We start from the raw sequence: 15472 nt of genomic DNA on the forward strand, positions 1-15472 counted from the left end.
ACGTCACAATATTATTGGCTGGCGCCCCCACTCGCGCCCCCCACACCCCTCAGCCTAATAATAAACCTGTATGGAATACAAGCAAACTCATTTATTTTCCATTTATTTTTATTCCATAAACACACCCATCTCTCTCTCTCTCTCTCTCTCTCTCTCTCTCTTGTTTGGTGAGTTAACTACCTCTTTCTTTGATCCCACAAAAAATATTGAACAAAAAAATATATTAAAAAAAAAAAATACACCCCTTTTGATTAATCATTATTTTAATATTTTATGAGTGTTGTGTTCCTTAAGTTTGCATATCCTCATCTCTGTGTGTGTTTATGTGTAAAGAATATATGGTGAAGTCTTGAAGTTGCTTTTCTTGAATCTTGTTTTCCACCTATTTTTAAATATAAAACTACTCAAAAATTCAACTTTTATTGAGTGTTTGTGCTTCTTTCTACCTCACACCCATTTTCTTGAATCTTGATTTCACCATTGTTCAAAATTTCATACCTTTTTTTATCCCAAATTCTTGTTTCTAGGGTTTCTTGAATGTTTTAAGACAACCCATTTGAATCTGTTGAAAACCCATTATCTTGAAGCCATAAAGTTTTAAACTTGGACCAAATCAGGGAAGATTTTGGTGGTTTTAGGTGATTTGAGGTAAAACCCAGTTCAAACTGGTAACCTTTTAGTTAATTTGTTGATTTATTTGACATTTTATGGCTAAAGATTGAGTCTTTTTTGGTACTGTATTTAGGGTTTGAAGAACATGTCTCAAATGGAAGCTGAATATGGTGATGGCAAGTCAAAGATGGAAGAATATGAAATTATTGAGCAGATTGGTAGAGGGGCTTTTGGGGCTTCTTTTCTTGTTCTTCATAAAATTGAAAAAAAGACGTATGTAATTTAATTTAATTTAATTTAATTTGATTTTTATTTCTGTGTTCTTCAGTTCTTGTGTATTTGTTAAATCTTGCAGTTTTTAGGGTTTAGGGTTCTAAATGGAAGTTAAATCTTGAAAATCAGATTATTTTTAGCTGTGATTTTTTTTTATTTAATTCAAAATAAGAAAAGGGTGTTTAGTTAATTAGCTGATTATTGTTATTATTTTTTTTAAATTGTATAACATGTGTGGTTTTATTGAAGGTATGTCTTGAAGAAGATTAGATTAAACAAGCAAACAGAGAAGTTTAAGAAGACTGCACATCAAGAGGTATTTCTTTTGTAGTTCTGAGAATTAATGACTACCTCTGTTCTATGGTTGACTTTATTGAAGTCAAACATTTTTTGTTTTAATGAAAAATGATGTGATTCAAGTTAATACCCTTATGACATCAGAGGACACGGTGGATACATGAATTCTGTAGCAAAATATAAATGTCACCGACGGCATCATGATGAATAAATAATAATATCATAGAGTTCTCTAAATAAGAAATTGAACAATAGGAACTGAATTCATGTTTTCTTATTTAAATGATGTCATTGTGGTATGATTTTATTCCGTGCTAGAAATACATTTGACTTTTTATAGTCAAACAAGGAATTATCAGACTAAACTAAAAGCTGGATCTTTGTTTTGATTTAGTTGAACAAGATGCTAAATTAGTAAATTATGATCACATGTGAGATCTATTGTTTTTTTTTTCATTAAAGGAAATTCATGTTGATATGGAATTTGATTGGTGATGTTGGTATATAAATGTTAGGCTTGAAAAGAAATGAAACATGTTCTGAATTAATTTTAAAATGTCCCCAAGAAGGAAATTTTAATGTTTAAAACTCATTTCATGCTTTGAACTAAAAAAGACTTTTATATGTTATTATTGTAGATGGATTTGATAGCCCGACTCAATCATCCATACGTTGTGGAGTACAAAGATGCTTGGGTAGATAAGGTAATGTGGTTTTATTTCTGTATTCTTCTTTTGGTTGAGCATAAAGAGTGTTTGGTTTTACTTAGAGCCTTCTATGTATGTATTTATTTTAATATCTTATTTTGTAGTGTTCAAAATTTACAAGTTAGTATATTATCTATAGATAATTTATTATTATTTTTTTTATAATTCCAAATGCCTCGAAGTCAAACAAGATAGCATAAATGATTCAATATACAAAAATAACTTATGTTTATTTTGTTTTATAGGCGGGTATATGCATAGTGACAGCTTATTGTGAAGGAGGAGACATGTAAGTATTTCTTTGTACTTTGAAATTGCAAAACTTTTGACTTTATACAAAACTTAAGAAAAATATTTTTGAAAATTTAAAAACCCCTTAAACAAAAATAAACTAGTGGAAATATGCCTAATGGTTATTATTAATTATTTTTTGTTGCACTCTAGAATTTTTTTTGGTTAAACTCCTTGCAAAAGAAGCATAAGATAGTTGAAATGATATTAATCTTTTGGTTTATTAGGGCTGAGCTTATACGTAAGGCTAGAGGAGCGTATTTCCCGGAGGAGGTAATTATATAAAAACTTCAGATTTCTTGTTTATTTATTTATGTATAATTGTTGATGGTATAGAACTTATATATCATTCTATATATCTTTGTAGAAACTCTGCAAATGGCTCACACAACTATTATTGGCTTTGGATTATTTGCATACTAATCGTGTCCTTCATAGGGATTTAAAGGTAATTTTTTTTTCAGTTAATATATATTGTACTTCATACCAAAATAAATGAAACATTTCTTTTTATGGCAAATTATTCTTTGGCTCTTTGCATGAATTATAGTTAAAAAAATCAAGAAATTTGATGTTTAACTGACAATTAAACTCTTCTATTATATATGTCTCTTTTTTAAATATTTCATTTGATATTGAATCCTTTCACATTCTCATACTTTGAAATTTTTTGTTTAATTTCAGTGCTCCAACATATTCCTCACGAAGGAGAACGACATCCGTCTCGGTATGAATGCTATATATTCTCATTAAAAAATTTAAAATTCAATAGGTTTTATTTGGTATTTATTTTTTTTAAACTTTTGGTGTGAGTAGGTGACTTTGGACTCGCGAAACTACTCAACTCTGAAGACCTTGCTTCCTCGGTAATAAACATATTATTAATTTTAATATCATTTTAATGCTTGTAAAATTTATTTTTCTACATGTCATGTCAAACATTTAATTTATATATTGTATTAATTCATTTAAACCTTTATTTTTTTTGGACCCATTTACTTATGGGTCAAACTGGTTGAAAGTCGCTACACGGCTGTCTTTTTATTGATCACAACCCTAGACCGTTTTATATTCCAAATTGGACCCAAAAATATGCGTGGGCCAATACAATTCGACCCGGCCATTTTGACCTGAGACAAAAGTCAACACTTTTTTTATTTTTTCAAATTATAATATTTTTTTCTATGGTTATTGAATCTATAGGTTGTCGGCACCCCGAACTACATGTGTCCTGAACTCCTCCTTGCAGATATTCCTTATGGCTATAAATCAGATATTTGGTCCCTTGGTAAGCACACAATAATACCAATAGCCTTAAAAAGACTCAACTTCTGTTTGATTTGTTATTTTTGACATTTAAAATAATAACCATATCTTTTTGCTCTTTCTATCATCTTAGGTTGTTGCATGTTCGAGATTTGTGCGCATCAACAACCATTTCGAGCTCCTGTAAGTTCCTTTTGAATCTTATGGTTGGGCAACGGGTCAAAACAGGTGGGGTTGGGTTGACCTGAAACACTATATGGCCATAATTTAAATTTGTAAAAAAAAAGTTAGTGTGTCAAACTTGATTTATAGTGACAAGTGCAAAACTATCCTTTTTAAGACAGTTTCTAAATCGAAAAGTTACCTATTTGCCCTTAACCTTGTGCTACGATGATCCTTTATTTTTACCTTTTCAATGATATTTTGGTATTTAACGCCTTTGATTCTGTGAAAAGTGCAAACCTTTCCTTCTTTAGAAAGTTTTCAGGTCAAATTTACATATTTTCCTCTAATATTATGCTTCCACGATCCTTTATCAAGACCTTTTGAAGGGTGTTTTAGGTATTTGACGTCTTTGATTCCATGAAAAGTGCAATTTTTTTCCTTTTTATGAAAGTTTCTGAAGTTACCTATTTGCCCTTAATCATATTCTTCCAAGATCCTTTACTCTGACCTTTTGAAGGGTATTTACGGAGTTTAACATCTTTAATCCTGCAGGATATGGCGGGACTCATCAACAAGATAAACAGATCCATCATTTCGCCTCTCCCCATCGTTTATTCTTCGACTTTGTAAGTATTTTCTCATCCCAGACTAGTTATTTATTATTATGATTATTATTATGCATGACACGGACATTTTCTCGTTAATGTTTCAGTAAACAGATTATAAAAACGTTGTTAAGGAAAAGTCCCGAACATAGACCGACTGTAAGTCAAACATCATAATACAAGTTTTTTTAATCATTTTTTGAATTTTATCTGATTTTATTATGTTTGAAACTAACAGGCTGCAGAACTTTTAAGACATCAACATTTACAACCGTACCTCCTCAAATGCCTCAACCCGTCTACGGTTTTTCTACCTGTGAAACCACCGAGTAGCCCAAATAGTAAAACCCCTAAAAAACATTCACCCAGGAAACTAAATGATGCACATGTTGTAAAGCAGAAAGTACAAGTAACAAAGCATGAAGACAACAGTAACGGTGGCAGGCTGGTTAGAAGTTTACATAACAACCGAACATTCACGGTTTTGGAAGAAGCAACTGAGACCAAGCGGGTGGACCCCACGAGTTATTCTAACGATAGTGAGGGCACAAGTTGCGAGACAACAATTGTTTGCAATGGAGACGGGCCTGAAAATTCAGATTCTTTAGCACAAAAAGTCAGCACAAAGTCAAACTCGTTGGATCTTTCTAACGAAGAAGAAGAAGTGACAAGTCTTGAATATTTTCTGAAACTCGAAAAGGATATTATTGGAAATGACAAGAAAGATAATCTTGTGGACTGGTTTAGCGAGAAAGGTGAGTCTTTTGATGAAGAAACCATATCGAGTCAAAAAGTCAGCACAAAATCGAGCTCCTTGGATCTTTCCAATGAAGAAAAAGAAGTGACAAGTCTTGAACTTTTTGTGAAACTCGAAAAGGATATAATTGGAAACGACAAAGATAATCATGTGGACGGGTTTAGTGAGAAAGATGGAGAAAACATATCGGGTCAAAAAGTCAGCTCAAAATCGAGCTCGTTGGATCTTTCTAACGAAGAAAAGGAAATGAAAAGTCTTGAACTTTTTGTGGAACTCGAAAAGGGTATTATTGGAAACGACGAAAAGGATAATCTTGTGGACGGGTTTAGTGAGAAAGGTGAGTCTTTTGATGAAGAAAGCATATCGGGTCAAAAAGTCAGCACAAAGTCAAGCTCGTTGGATCTTTCCATCGAAGAAAAAGAAGTGACAAGTGTTGAACCTTTTGTGGAACTTGAAAAGGATATTATTGCAAAAGATGAAGAAGATAATCTTGTGGATGGGCTTAGTGAGAAAGGCGGGTCTTTTGATGAAGAAAACATATCAGGTCAAAAAGTCAACACAAAGTCAAGCTCGTTGGATCTTTCTAACAAAGAAAAAGAAGTGACAAGTGCTGAACTTTTTGTGGAACTCGAAAAGGGTATTATTGGAAACGATGAAAAAGATAACCTTGTGGATGGGTTTAGTGAGAAAGGCGAGTCTTTTGATGAAGAAAACATATCGGGTCGAAAAGTCATCACAAAGTCAAGCTCATTGGATCTTTCTAATGTAGAAAAGGAAGTGAGTATAACTGGAAAGGATGAAAAAGATAATTTTGAACTTTCTATGGAACTCGAAAAGAGTATAACTGGAAACGATGAAAAAGATAATTTTGCGGACAGGTTTAGTGAAAAAAGTGAATCTTTTGATGAAAAAAACATATCGGGTCAAATGGTCATTTGTGAGGTTGATACCGAGCAACCAAGAACCATTGAACCCATACCAACCGAACCACCCATTAACCAAGAAACAGAGAAGGGTGCACCGGTTAACGAGCCTAGACCGACCGAACCATCCATTAACCATGAAATCAACTGCAAGACTGAATGGTTAAACCCGACCCAACAAAGAGCAGACGCTCTAGAAGCTTTACTTGAGCTATGCGCGCGGTTGTTAAAACAACAGAAGCTTGAAGAGCTTGCTGCGGTTTTGAAACCGTTTGGTGAAGAAACGGTTTCTTCACGAGAAACCGCGATTTGGTTAACGAAAAGCCTCATCGGTGCACAGAAACTCGCAGAGGGTTCTTGATATCTTGAATTTATAAGTTTTTGAATAGTTTTGTTAGTTGTGTGTATCTATGAGTGGTTTTGGGTTGGAAACAAAGAGAAGTGGGTAAGTTTTTGTGTTTAAAAGATGGTTTGACTTTTGAGTAGTCAGTCCTTTGACTTTTGTGGGAGGTGACTTCCCTGATGTAAATATGACTACCCCCACACTTACAAAGGCCTTCAATTTACCTTTGTTTTTTAGGGTGTTTGATTGCTTGTGTGAATTTTTCTTTTTCTTTTATGGGTGTTGTTTAAGGAGCATGGTTCATCTTGTTTACAGATGTTAAGTTTATAGTACAATATTATTAGCTTTGTTTGGTGGTGCCAGTCTATATATATGATATGAAATGTGAGTATGCGACACGGTCACATGGAACTAAAAGATTGTAATGTATGATATTATTATGATTTTATTTATACCAATTATGACAATGAAAACTAGAAAATGACACTTTTACGTATGACATTTTTAGTTTTAGCATATTATATGATTGATTTATTTTATAAAGACCAATAAAAATGAGTAGTGTGAGAAACCATAAATTGATTGACACGTGCTTATATGTTTGGCTTGGGCAGCGCAGTCTCTATTAAGCCCCTTGAAATAAAAAGAAAAAAATGTGTGCTTATATGTATTTAATTGTTGAAAAGTATTATAAAGTTGCTCATTTATGACAACTTTCTACTCACGTATTAGAAATTGTTTAGATAGATGTTTTTTCATATGCCTAGTAAATTTACTCAGGTCATTTTGGAGAATACGAAAGGGATCAAAAGCTGCTCCAAATGTAAAAACTAATTCAAAAGATCAAAATAACCCCTCCCCTCAAATAATAATAATGATAATAATAATAAATTTCTGCATGTTCATTTCAATAATTTATTTTGGTTAATCATTGTTTGGGCGTTAATTATTTTTGTAAGTTTCCATATTTATAACACAAAAAAATTTGTCTCGGGTCAATCTACTAACTCTTAACTAACTTTACCGGTAAAGTTTTACGCGTTTTTAGGACCTCCCGTAACAAGTTATTATTGCATATTGATATCCTTTTGTATTCATGAGTTTAGTACTTAGGATTAAGATGTTTTGGTAGGTTAGCATAAACATGAGATTTTAACATCCTGCCAGATCACTCACTAGTATGATTAACTAATTCATACATTTAGATAATATTTGAAGTAGTGTAACATCTCAAATCCATCTGTATTCTTTAGTGCAGTTTTACAATGGTGTGTTTATGTTTCAGATTTTGAAGTAAATGTTTTATGAAGTTGGTGACTGGCATATGTAACGGTTATTGGTTGTGTGTTGGTGGATGAAAAAATATGAGAGAAAATAATGTTACAATTAACCAACCACGTCGTTGTAGTATAGTGGTAAGTATTCCCGCCTGTCACGCGGGTGACCCGGGTTCGATCCCCGGCAACGGCGATTATTGTTTTTTGAACCTGTCACCAAACAAACTTTACTTTTTCTTAATTGCCAAAAACAAATTTTCCTACATTTCATTTTGTTACAATATTGAAATAATCGGGTACCCATCAAAGTAAAGTTTTCATATCGAAAGCTCTCCTCAATTGACTATCTTACTTAAGATTTGTTAGGGGCGTTTTTGTTAGGGGTATTTGACTACGGATTTCGTCTTTGGTGCAAGCCCCCTATGTTTTATGGTGATTCGGTCAAGGAACTCATTCTCGAAGTTAAGGAAAGTACTTCTGGGAGTTGCATTCATCACGCTTTGGAGCATTTGGTGGGCGGGAAATAATCTAGTCTTCAACAACATCCCGGGACGTGAGGAAACTAGCACTCAAGAAATCAAAATTATGGATAAAAAATAGAGCATAATTGGAAGATCTAGATTGGGAGTCTTGGCGTAAATTAACATTGTTTTCGACTTGTAACTTGTATTGTTTTTAGGTTCCTAGGCGTGCTTCTTGCTCGACTTGTAACTTGTATCGTTTTTAGGTTCCTAGGCTAGCTCCTTCGCTCGGGCTTCGTTATTTATAAATTCCACCATCTTTAAAAAAAAAGTTAAAATACAAAATCTAAAATCAAGTATAATTAAATTTTTAACTAAACCCAAACTATAGCGTAAAAATACCAAATTAAACTTCAAGTATATAAAAATATTTATAACTCGACATGAAACTGACCCCAGACCATTTAGACTAAATCCAAAGCCGCAAAACCATGTCCGAAAGTCTTACTATGGTCCATGGATTATCAAAAGAGTTAAGTGCTATTTTGATACCCGTGGTATGACCAACTATGCAACTTTAGTACCTATATTTTAATTTATGCAAATGATTACCCCAGTTTCAAAAAACTTGTATTTTTAGTACTTTTTTTAACTCCGTCTATTTTATCAGTTAAGTCAATGGTACTTTGATAATTTTGTAATTTTCTTATTTCTTTTCTTTTAAATGCCTTCCCCCCTTTTAAATGCCGGCGGCATTCACCCCCACCGGAAGTCCACTGCCGGAAACTACTTCAGCTCGTCAGCGAACGCACCAGGTTTGCCGGAAATGTTCGTGAACTCTATCGTCGTCGTCGCTTCGTACTGAACCATCATAAGCCTAATCCGTCGCTGCTCGTTCTTCTCCACCATTGTCGGATACTGTGGCGGAACCTTAGCCGCTATCGTCATCGCCATCGTCATCACCACCAATTGAACCAGATTGTCGCCGCCGCTGCTGCTACTACCAGAGATATCGCAGCAGCCATCGGCCTTCCTAACCGCCATCACCGGTGACCTTGGAAGAACGAGCAGCGACGGATTAGGCTTATGATGGTTCAGTACGAAGTGACGACGACGATGGAGTTCACGAACATTTCCGGCAAACCTGGTCGTTCGCTGACGAGCTGAAGTAGTTTCCGGCAGTGGACTTCCGGTGGGGGTGAATGTCGCCGGCATTTAAAAGGGGGGAAGGCATTTAAAAGAAAAGAAAAAATTAATAAAATTACAAAATTACCAAAGTACCATTGACTTAACTGATAAAATAGACGGTGTTAAAAAAAATACTAAAAGTGTAAGTTTTTGAAACTGAGGTAGTCATTTGCATAAAATAAAATATAAGTACTAAAGTTGCATAGTTGGTCAAACCACATGATTAAAATGGCACTTAACTCTTATCAAAATGAACGAGAATAGTACAAAACGACTAAACCGGTAGCAATTACAAATAATTCAACTGAAACTAATAATTAACAAGATAAATCCACATGACATTCAAACTAGTCTGCCATTTACTACACACATCTGTTTGTTTGTTCATAAAGGAACAAAAACATGAAGTTTACTCAATGTTGTTTCTCTTGTACAGCACCACCATTGGTGGATCTTGGGGGGGCCGCTTTTGCGGGTGTACGTTCCGCTTGCGAAAACTGAATCAAGATTTGCATTAAAATGGTAACAACTCCCAACCCAATTGCAGCGAATGTGAGACCTTTCCATGAGGATAAAAGATTTGACCATTGTAGAAATTTGTACGTCCCGAATACAAGCAGGCCTGCCCAAGATACAACCACCTATTGCACAGTCAAAATATGTCAGAATGTTACGATATTACCTTCAACCCATGGATAATTACTATATTACCCTCAAACTATGGATAGCCAGTTGGGGTGACCAAAAAACTTATTAACCGAGATCCTTACCCGAACACAAATAACCGACAGAAACTAGTAACCAATGATTCAGTTTTCCTTTTTTTGTGAAAACCGAAAATTACAATTCGGTTTCAGTTTTGCCTCGTTCCACAAACCGAGTGCAACCAAACCAAATTGAAAGCAAAAAAGACTGACCCAAACTGATAACCGATGGTTCAGTTGTCTTTTAAAAACCAAATATTTTCAGCCCAGATGTAAAACCCCATAACCAGACCGAACCCATACATAAAACCAAAAAATTAAACAGCCCATGCACACCCATATAACTACTTTTACATGGGTTGATTATTGGTAAATTTTTTATTTCTTAAAGTTCAAATACAAGAAACAAGAAACAGATTGAAAAACTAAAACCAAAACAGATTGGATAGGTCAACAAAAATGTGTTTTTAATGCATCGAAACCTACTAAATTACGTTACTAAAAAGAATGGATTTTAATTTTACTAGCATATCTAACGTATTTAACCTTTTAATAAAAGAAGTAGCTTGCTTGATAATTTTCCCGTTAAAAGAACTATATGCACACAACATACTAAATTACTTAATGCACACAACATGCAAATTATTCTATAAAAGCAGAAAAAAAGCTGTTAAACTTTAAAGTCAAGATGGGTCGTTTTAACATGTAGAATAACTTGTGACCTGTTACCCAACCCACCCATAACTATAACAGTGTTCTTACCACAAGGGACTTCACCGGTCGGCCGATGTCAACGAGTTCTGAATCAGGAAAGGCGTTTAATTCTTTATGTTTGTCTAACAAATCGTCGTTGTTTGTAAATACTGCTACTTGTGATTGCAGGTTAATGTGATAGAAAGAACTCCATCTATGTAAATTGGTTTTTCGACTTACCACCCAACAACTATTTTTTATGAAAAAAAGTTCCCACTTCATTTTGATTAGAGATAATTACGCTAACAAATGGTGCTCTTATTATTTCTGGTTATGCTTGGCGTTACTTAATTAATAGCCATATTGTGCTACCAAAATAACTGTGATATATAGTAAAAGTTGCTCATACTACAACTCAATTATGCAACTTTTATTGAGCTTTGTATTATTTTGGGCTATGCCTTATTCTATACATGGAAAAACGGGGATTTAAAGGGCCACATCGGGTCATGACAGCTTCTGCTCAAAACTGGTTGTTTTTATAAAATGGTCAGGAGATGACATTTGCGATTGATTGTAGTTCCGTATTATCAGGTTTGAATTCTTCGGCCACTACTCCTGGTCATTCTCTGTTAAGAATTCTAAGTTTGTTAGTTGTCAATCAGGACCACACGGTTTCAAGTTAATCTGAAAATTACGCACTGTACGCTGCTTTTAACTTCGTTGAATATTGATTTACTGTTGTTATCTTTTATTAAGATGAGATTGCCCATATCGTGTTTGTATAGTTAGATATTGAATTATTCATCATGTTAATGTGTTTGAATTATTATGCACACCAACTGTCTGTTGAAATGCTTGAACATAAACCTACTTCAACTAGATTTTTTTAAAGGCACTTCTACTGGATATAGCCATACATGTTGATCATCTTGTTCCTCTGTGGCGCTTCTATCTTTTTCCAGGTTGTGCATATTATGTTTATATAGTTTGTCGATGATCATGTTACTGTGATATACTGATATCTTTATCATGCACACCAAATGTTTGATTAAATGCTTGAACAGAAGCCTACTTTAACAAGCCACAAATCACACAGCTTAGTTTCATCCCTTTTTCTTGCAGGATGTAAAGAAAAGAAAACCGAGATAAGACTTGAATTATCATTTGCATATGCTAAGAAACATAGGAAGTTTGCCCATAAACGACGGTTGTTTTGCTAGAGTGGGATTAATTTTGTCATAGCCTTGATTCTTTCATGAGTAAGACTTGTACAAATCAACATATTGTTTGATTTCATTCTATTTGCTATATATGAAGCTTATACTTCATTTTCCATTCTACAGATGGCAGAGGAACGATTTATTGAGGTAAGATTTATTGGGTTTTATTGTCTTCTTTCTTATTTTTATAGGAATTTGGAAGCCAGTTTACAGTTGTCATGTTTAAATAATTAGAGGTTAATTTGGGTATTTGGTTCTCGGCAACATTAGTCGATTGCATACAATGTTTGGTTTCATTTTTAATTAAAGTTGTATAAAAATACTTTTTAGAAGCGATTAGATTTCAGGGTTTCTCATTTAGGGATTTGGTTTTAACCTTTTTTCTCCTATTTTTTTGGTGCGTTTGGAGAATAGACTCGGCATGAACATGAACGGGATTCTTGCGTTCAGGAACAAGCTTCCTGCATCGACAAACCCCTTAGGTAGTCGAGCATATGTTAGTAACTAGATTCAATTTGTTCGTGTTTCCATTGGTTCAATTAGTTATAGATGCGGATTTGTATATTCTTTGTGAATTTCATGTAAGGCGTGTACCTGATGCGGAATCTCGACAAATATGCAAAAGAAACTTTTCAATAGCAGTTTCAAATTTTAGAATATAAATTGGATCATACTCAACAGCTTTAATTAAGCAAATAGCATTTTGCATGTCATAGTGCACAGGATCGCAAGTTTGAAGTCGTTATTAGTTTAGGGTTAAGTGTTTGATACAGTTTTGTAAGACTAGGGGCATTTTAGGAATTTAGAATTTGCAGTATTGGTATAAGGTACTGTTAACAAAATTTTAAGGGTTAAGCACATTTTGGATTTGGTATAAAAGAAACAGTTGGTTAAGATTTTGGTGAAAAGATAAGAAGGGTTTTATAATTTTAATTACTTTTGTTTCTTTTACAAGGGTTTAGTTGTGTAGTAACTTTTTATTCTTTATCTTTTTTCAGTTTTAGCCCTGCTTGCGGTTTTATTGCAGTTTTAGCCCTGCTTGCGGTGCGCACATATGATGTATATATGTGTGAACCCTCTGGTGGGCAAAAGTGAAATTGCACTAATTTTGACGTTATTTTACTAATCTCGTGAAAATAACGTTAAAAGTGACGGACGGTTAATCAGACATCATGTAGTGGCGTTGATAGCCGAAAGACAAGGGTACATGCACCGATGAGCCGGTGTCCCGATGATTGAGTGCTATGTGCCTTATGTCCAAGGCTTGATGCAAAACTACTATCGAGCCGGGGGTCTCACCGGAAGCAGCCTCTCTATCCTTATGGGGTAGAGGTAAGGCTGTCTACATTTTACCCTCCTCAGACCCTACTATAGCTTTGCTATTGGTGGGATATACTGAGTACGATGATGATGATCTTTTTTCAGTTTGCTGACCAAAGGGCTTACGGTTGTTGATATAGTATGAGACATGATGCAAGCACGTAGTATAGCTCTTGTCCTGCTGCTCAAGCATGTTACTTCGGCTTGAGGTGCGTTTGACTTTGGAGCTCAAAATATCATTTATTAACAAGTAAATTGAAGTTTGTTACACAATGTTGGATGCTTCAAACAAGCTGATGAAAAAGTTGTACTACATTTCAAACCTATTTTGACATTCAGAAGTTATAAACTTGACCTGCAAATTCAGAATCACCATAATTGAATCTTTTAAAATGTTGATTTGGTTTTATTGCAGGTTTTGAAGTGCAACAAACAATGCAGAGTCTGTGACAACCACATCGGCCAATTTGATCATCATTGCAAGGTATACCATTAATCATTTAAACCAAGTCTATACACTTACTGATTTGTGCATAAGTTTGCTCCTATAGCTTATACAAAACTTTTGGGTAATTTGCTAGATGTGGTACTTCCTAATTTTCTTACATAATTATTGGTTATTCCTTTTTTTTATAATTAAGTTAAATCCAGTTGGTGTTTGCATATTTAGGTTTATGATGGAGCTACATGTCAAAAATGATATGCCAAGAAACAAGAAAGATGTAAATAAAATGTTGATTTTTTCATTTCTTTTGTAAGCTTTTTCCAGATCTTGTAAACCTTTGTTGGGCGCTCATGTATTTTTTCATAAAAGTAGAATCCATCAACATGAAATGTTGAAGAACATATGTGCATATGAAATATCTTTTGAAGATATTGTAACGAATCTAAGTCTTACAAATTGAATGTTAAAGATCGGATGTAAATTAAGTTCTATTTTATACAGCAAGCATAAATATTTATTGCAATCTACTAATTTTTGCTTTTTTTACTAATTTTTAGATCAATAATATTAACAAGTAATGCAAGATGGTGGTTACAGCTTATAGTTTTTGGATCCAAGTGTAGCGACTTCAAAGTTAATGGATAACTGATACTAACAAATACTACAAGATGAAAATCGACTCTACACAGCGTGTAGCTTCAAGCAAGCAGTTGTTTTCTAGATCTAATTAAAGCATCTTCAAAAAGATTTTTATTACCGATGTTAGGAAATAAAGATTGTGAATGCTGAAAATTTATTGAATCCTTAATCTTAACGTTAGCTTACTTTCAAAGTTCTTTTGACTGGCATTAGACACATGAAAAATCTTGTCTTTTGATAAATTTATGAAAGAAGATTCTTGAATTATGGAGAGAATTGTCTCTAGCTCTCCTTAGTGAGAGAATTTTATAAAATGGTTTTTATTTATATAACTTAATTTTTTACTTACGTGCTACTTAATCGTGTAATTTGGTGGTTTGTTCTCGCCAATATATGTTAAATTCAATTGGTTTTCTTATTTTCAAAATTTTTATACCCAACCCCGTGTATCACACGGGTTTATAACCTAGTATAGTAATATAGTATAGTGAAGACAAAACAAATACCAAAGACATGTACCTTGGCAACAAAAATATCTTTACACCATTGTGCAACACCTTCATCTGTTTTCGGCAGGTCCTTCATTAAATGGCGCTTAACTCTCACATCAATCTGCACAACAGAAACCAGTTTTGATATTATACAACCGCCTAAATCGATTTATTTACAAAAACAACATGCTGATTTTCTATAAAAAAATAATTTTGAAAGGCCTACCGCAGAAGACTGCCCTTTAAAGAGCCTCAATATTGTTGGTGGGGTTGAATCTTTAGGGATAGCAACCGTCATATCAATAATTGCAGGAGCAAATGATCTCATTTCACTCACTGAAGTGACAAATCCCTGACAAAAACAATATTAATGTTAATGTCGTAAGTACATAAAACCAAATGCAAAATAACATGTACGATTGGTATTTGATAATATTGAACACAATAGTAACATAAACTACCAAAACAATGTGTTGTTTGATAATATTTAAAGATAAAAGTTGAAAAGGTATTTAGTTACCTTTGTTTTTGGAGGTTGAGTTGGTATATGAAATGGTGAAATGGTTGAATTGGTTTGGTATTTATATTAGTTTTGTAAATTAATTTTTCTTTTTTAAAGTTTGACCGTTCAACGGTCAAATATTTTTAAATCTTTAAAGGCGACAAAAACCCGTCACCCCCACCCCTAGTTGTCCATCTTATCGCCAAGGGGGCAGTGCTCCTCTCTTTTGTTGCCCAATTTGCTATCCCATTACACTTGGCCTTACAAACTTCCCATTGAAAATTGCTCTA

The 15472-nt window shown here is 33.9% G+C and overlaps 2 protein-coding genes and 1 non-coding gene across 3 annotated transcripts; 2 read left to right on the top strand and 1 right to left on the bottom strand.

The window, feature by feature from the left end:
- The first annotated feature begins 238 nt into the window (after positions 1-238).
- Positions 239-6521, top strand: LOC143629781 (serine/threonine-protein kinase Nek6-like). Its single transcript, XM_077098961.1, has 15 exons — positions 239-648; positions 746-885; positions 1135-1201; positions 1821-1886; positions 2135-2178; positions 2408-2453; positions 2548-2628; positions 2865-2907; positions 2997-3046; positions 3384-3468; positions 3580-3629; positions 4164-4237; positions 4324-4375; positions 4455-4957; positions 5852-6521. Exons 2-15 carry the CDS (start codon positions 758-760, stop codon positions 6255-6257), a joined length of 1695 nt encoding a protein of 564 aa, XP_076955076.1. The 5' UTR covers positions 239-648; positions 746-757; the 3' UTR covers positions 6258-6521.
- Positions 6522-7637: 1116 nt separating this feature from the next.
- TRNAD-GUC (transfer RNA aspartic acid (anticodon GUC)) lies at positions 7638-7709 on the top strand. Its single transcript has one exon. It is a non-coding gene; the product is annotated as a tRNA-Asp (tRNA).
- Positions 7710-9426: 1717 nt separating this feature from the next.
- On the bottom strand, positions 9427-14788 carry LOC143629707 (1-acyl-sn-glycerol-3-phosphate acyltransferase 2-like). The gene is made up of 3 exons (XM_077098914.1): positions 14696-14788; positions 10632-10705; positions 9427-9806 (listed from the first exon to the last, which is right to left on the bottom strand). Exons 1-3 carry the CDS (start codon positions 14772-14774, stop codon positions 9579-9581), a joined length of 381 nt encoding a protein of 126 aa, XP_076955029.1. The 5' UTR covers positions 14775-14788; the 3' UTR covers positions 9427-9578.
- Positions 14789-15472: the final 684 nt, after the last annotated feature.

Source organism: Bidens hawaiensis, unplaced genomic scaffold (assembly GCF_021521415.1).
Source record: "Bidens hawaiensis isolate Kalapana, Puna unplaced genomic scaffold, B.hawaiensis_p1.1 tig00005453_1, whole genome shotgun sequence".
Lineage (NCBI taxonomy): Eukaryota > Viridiplantae > Streptophyta > Magnoliopsida > Asterales > Asteraceae > Bidens > Bidens hawaiensis.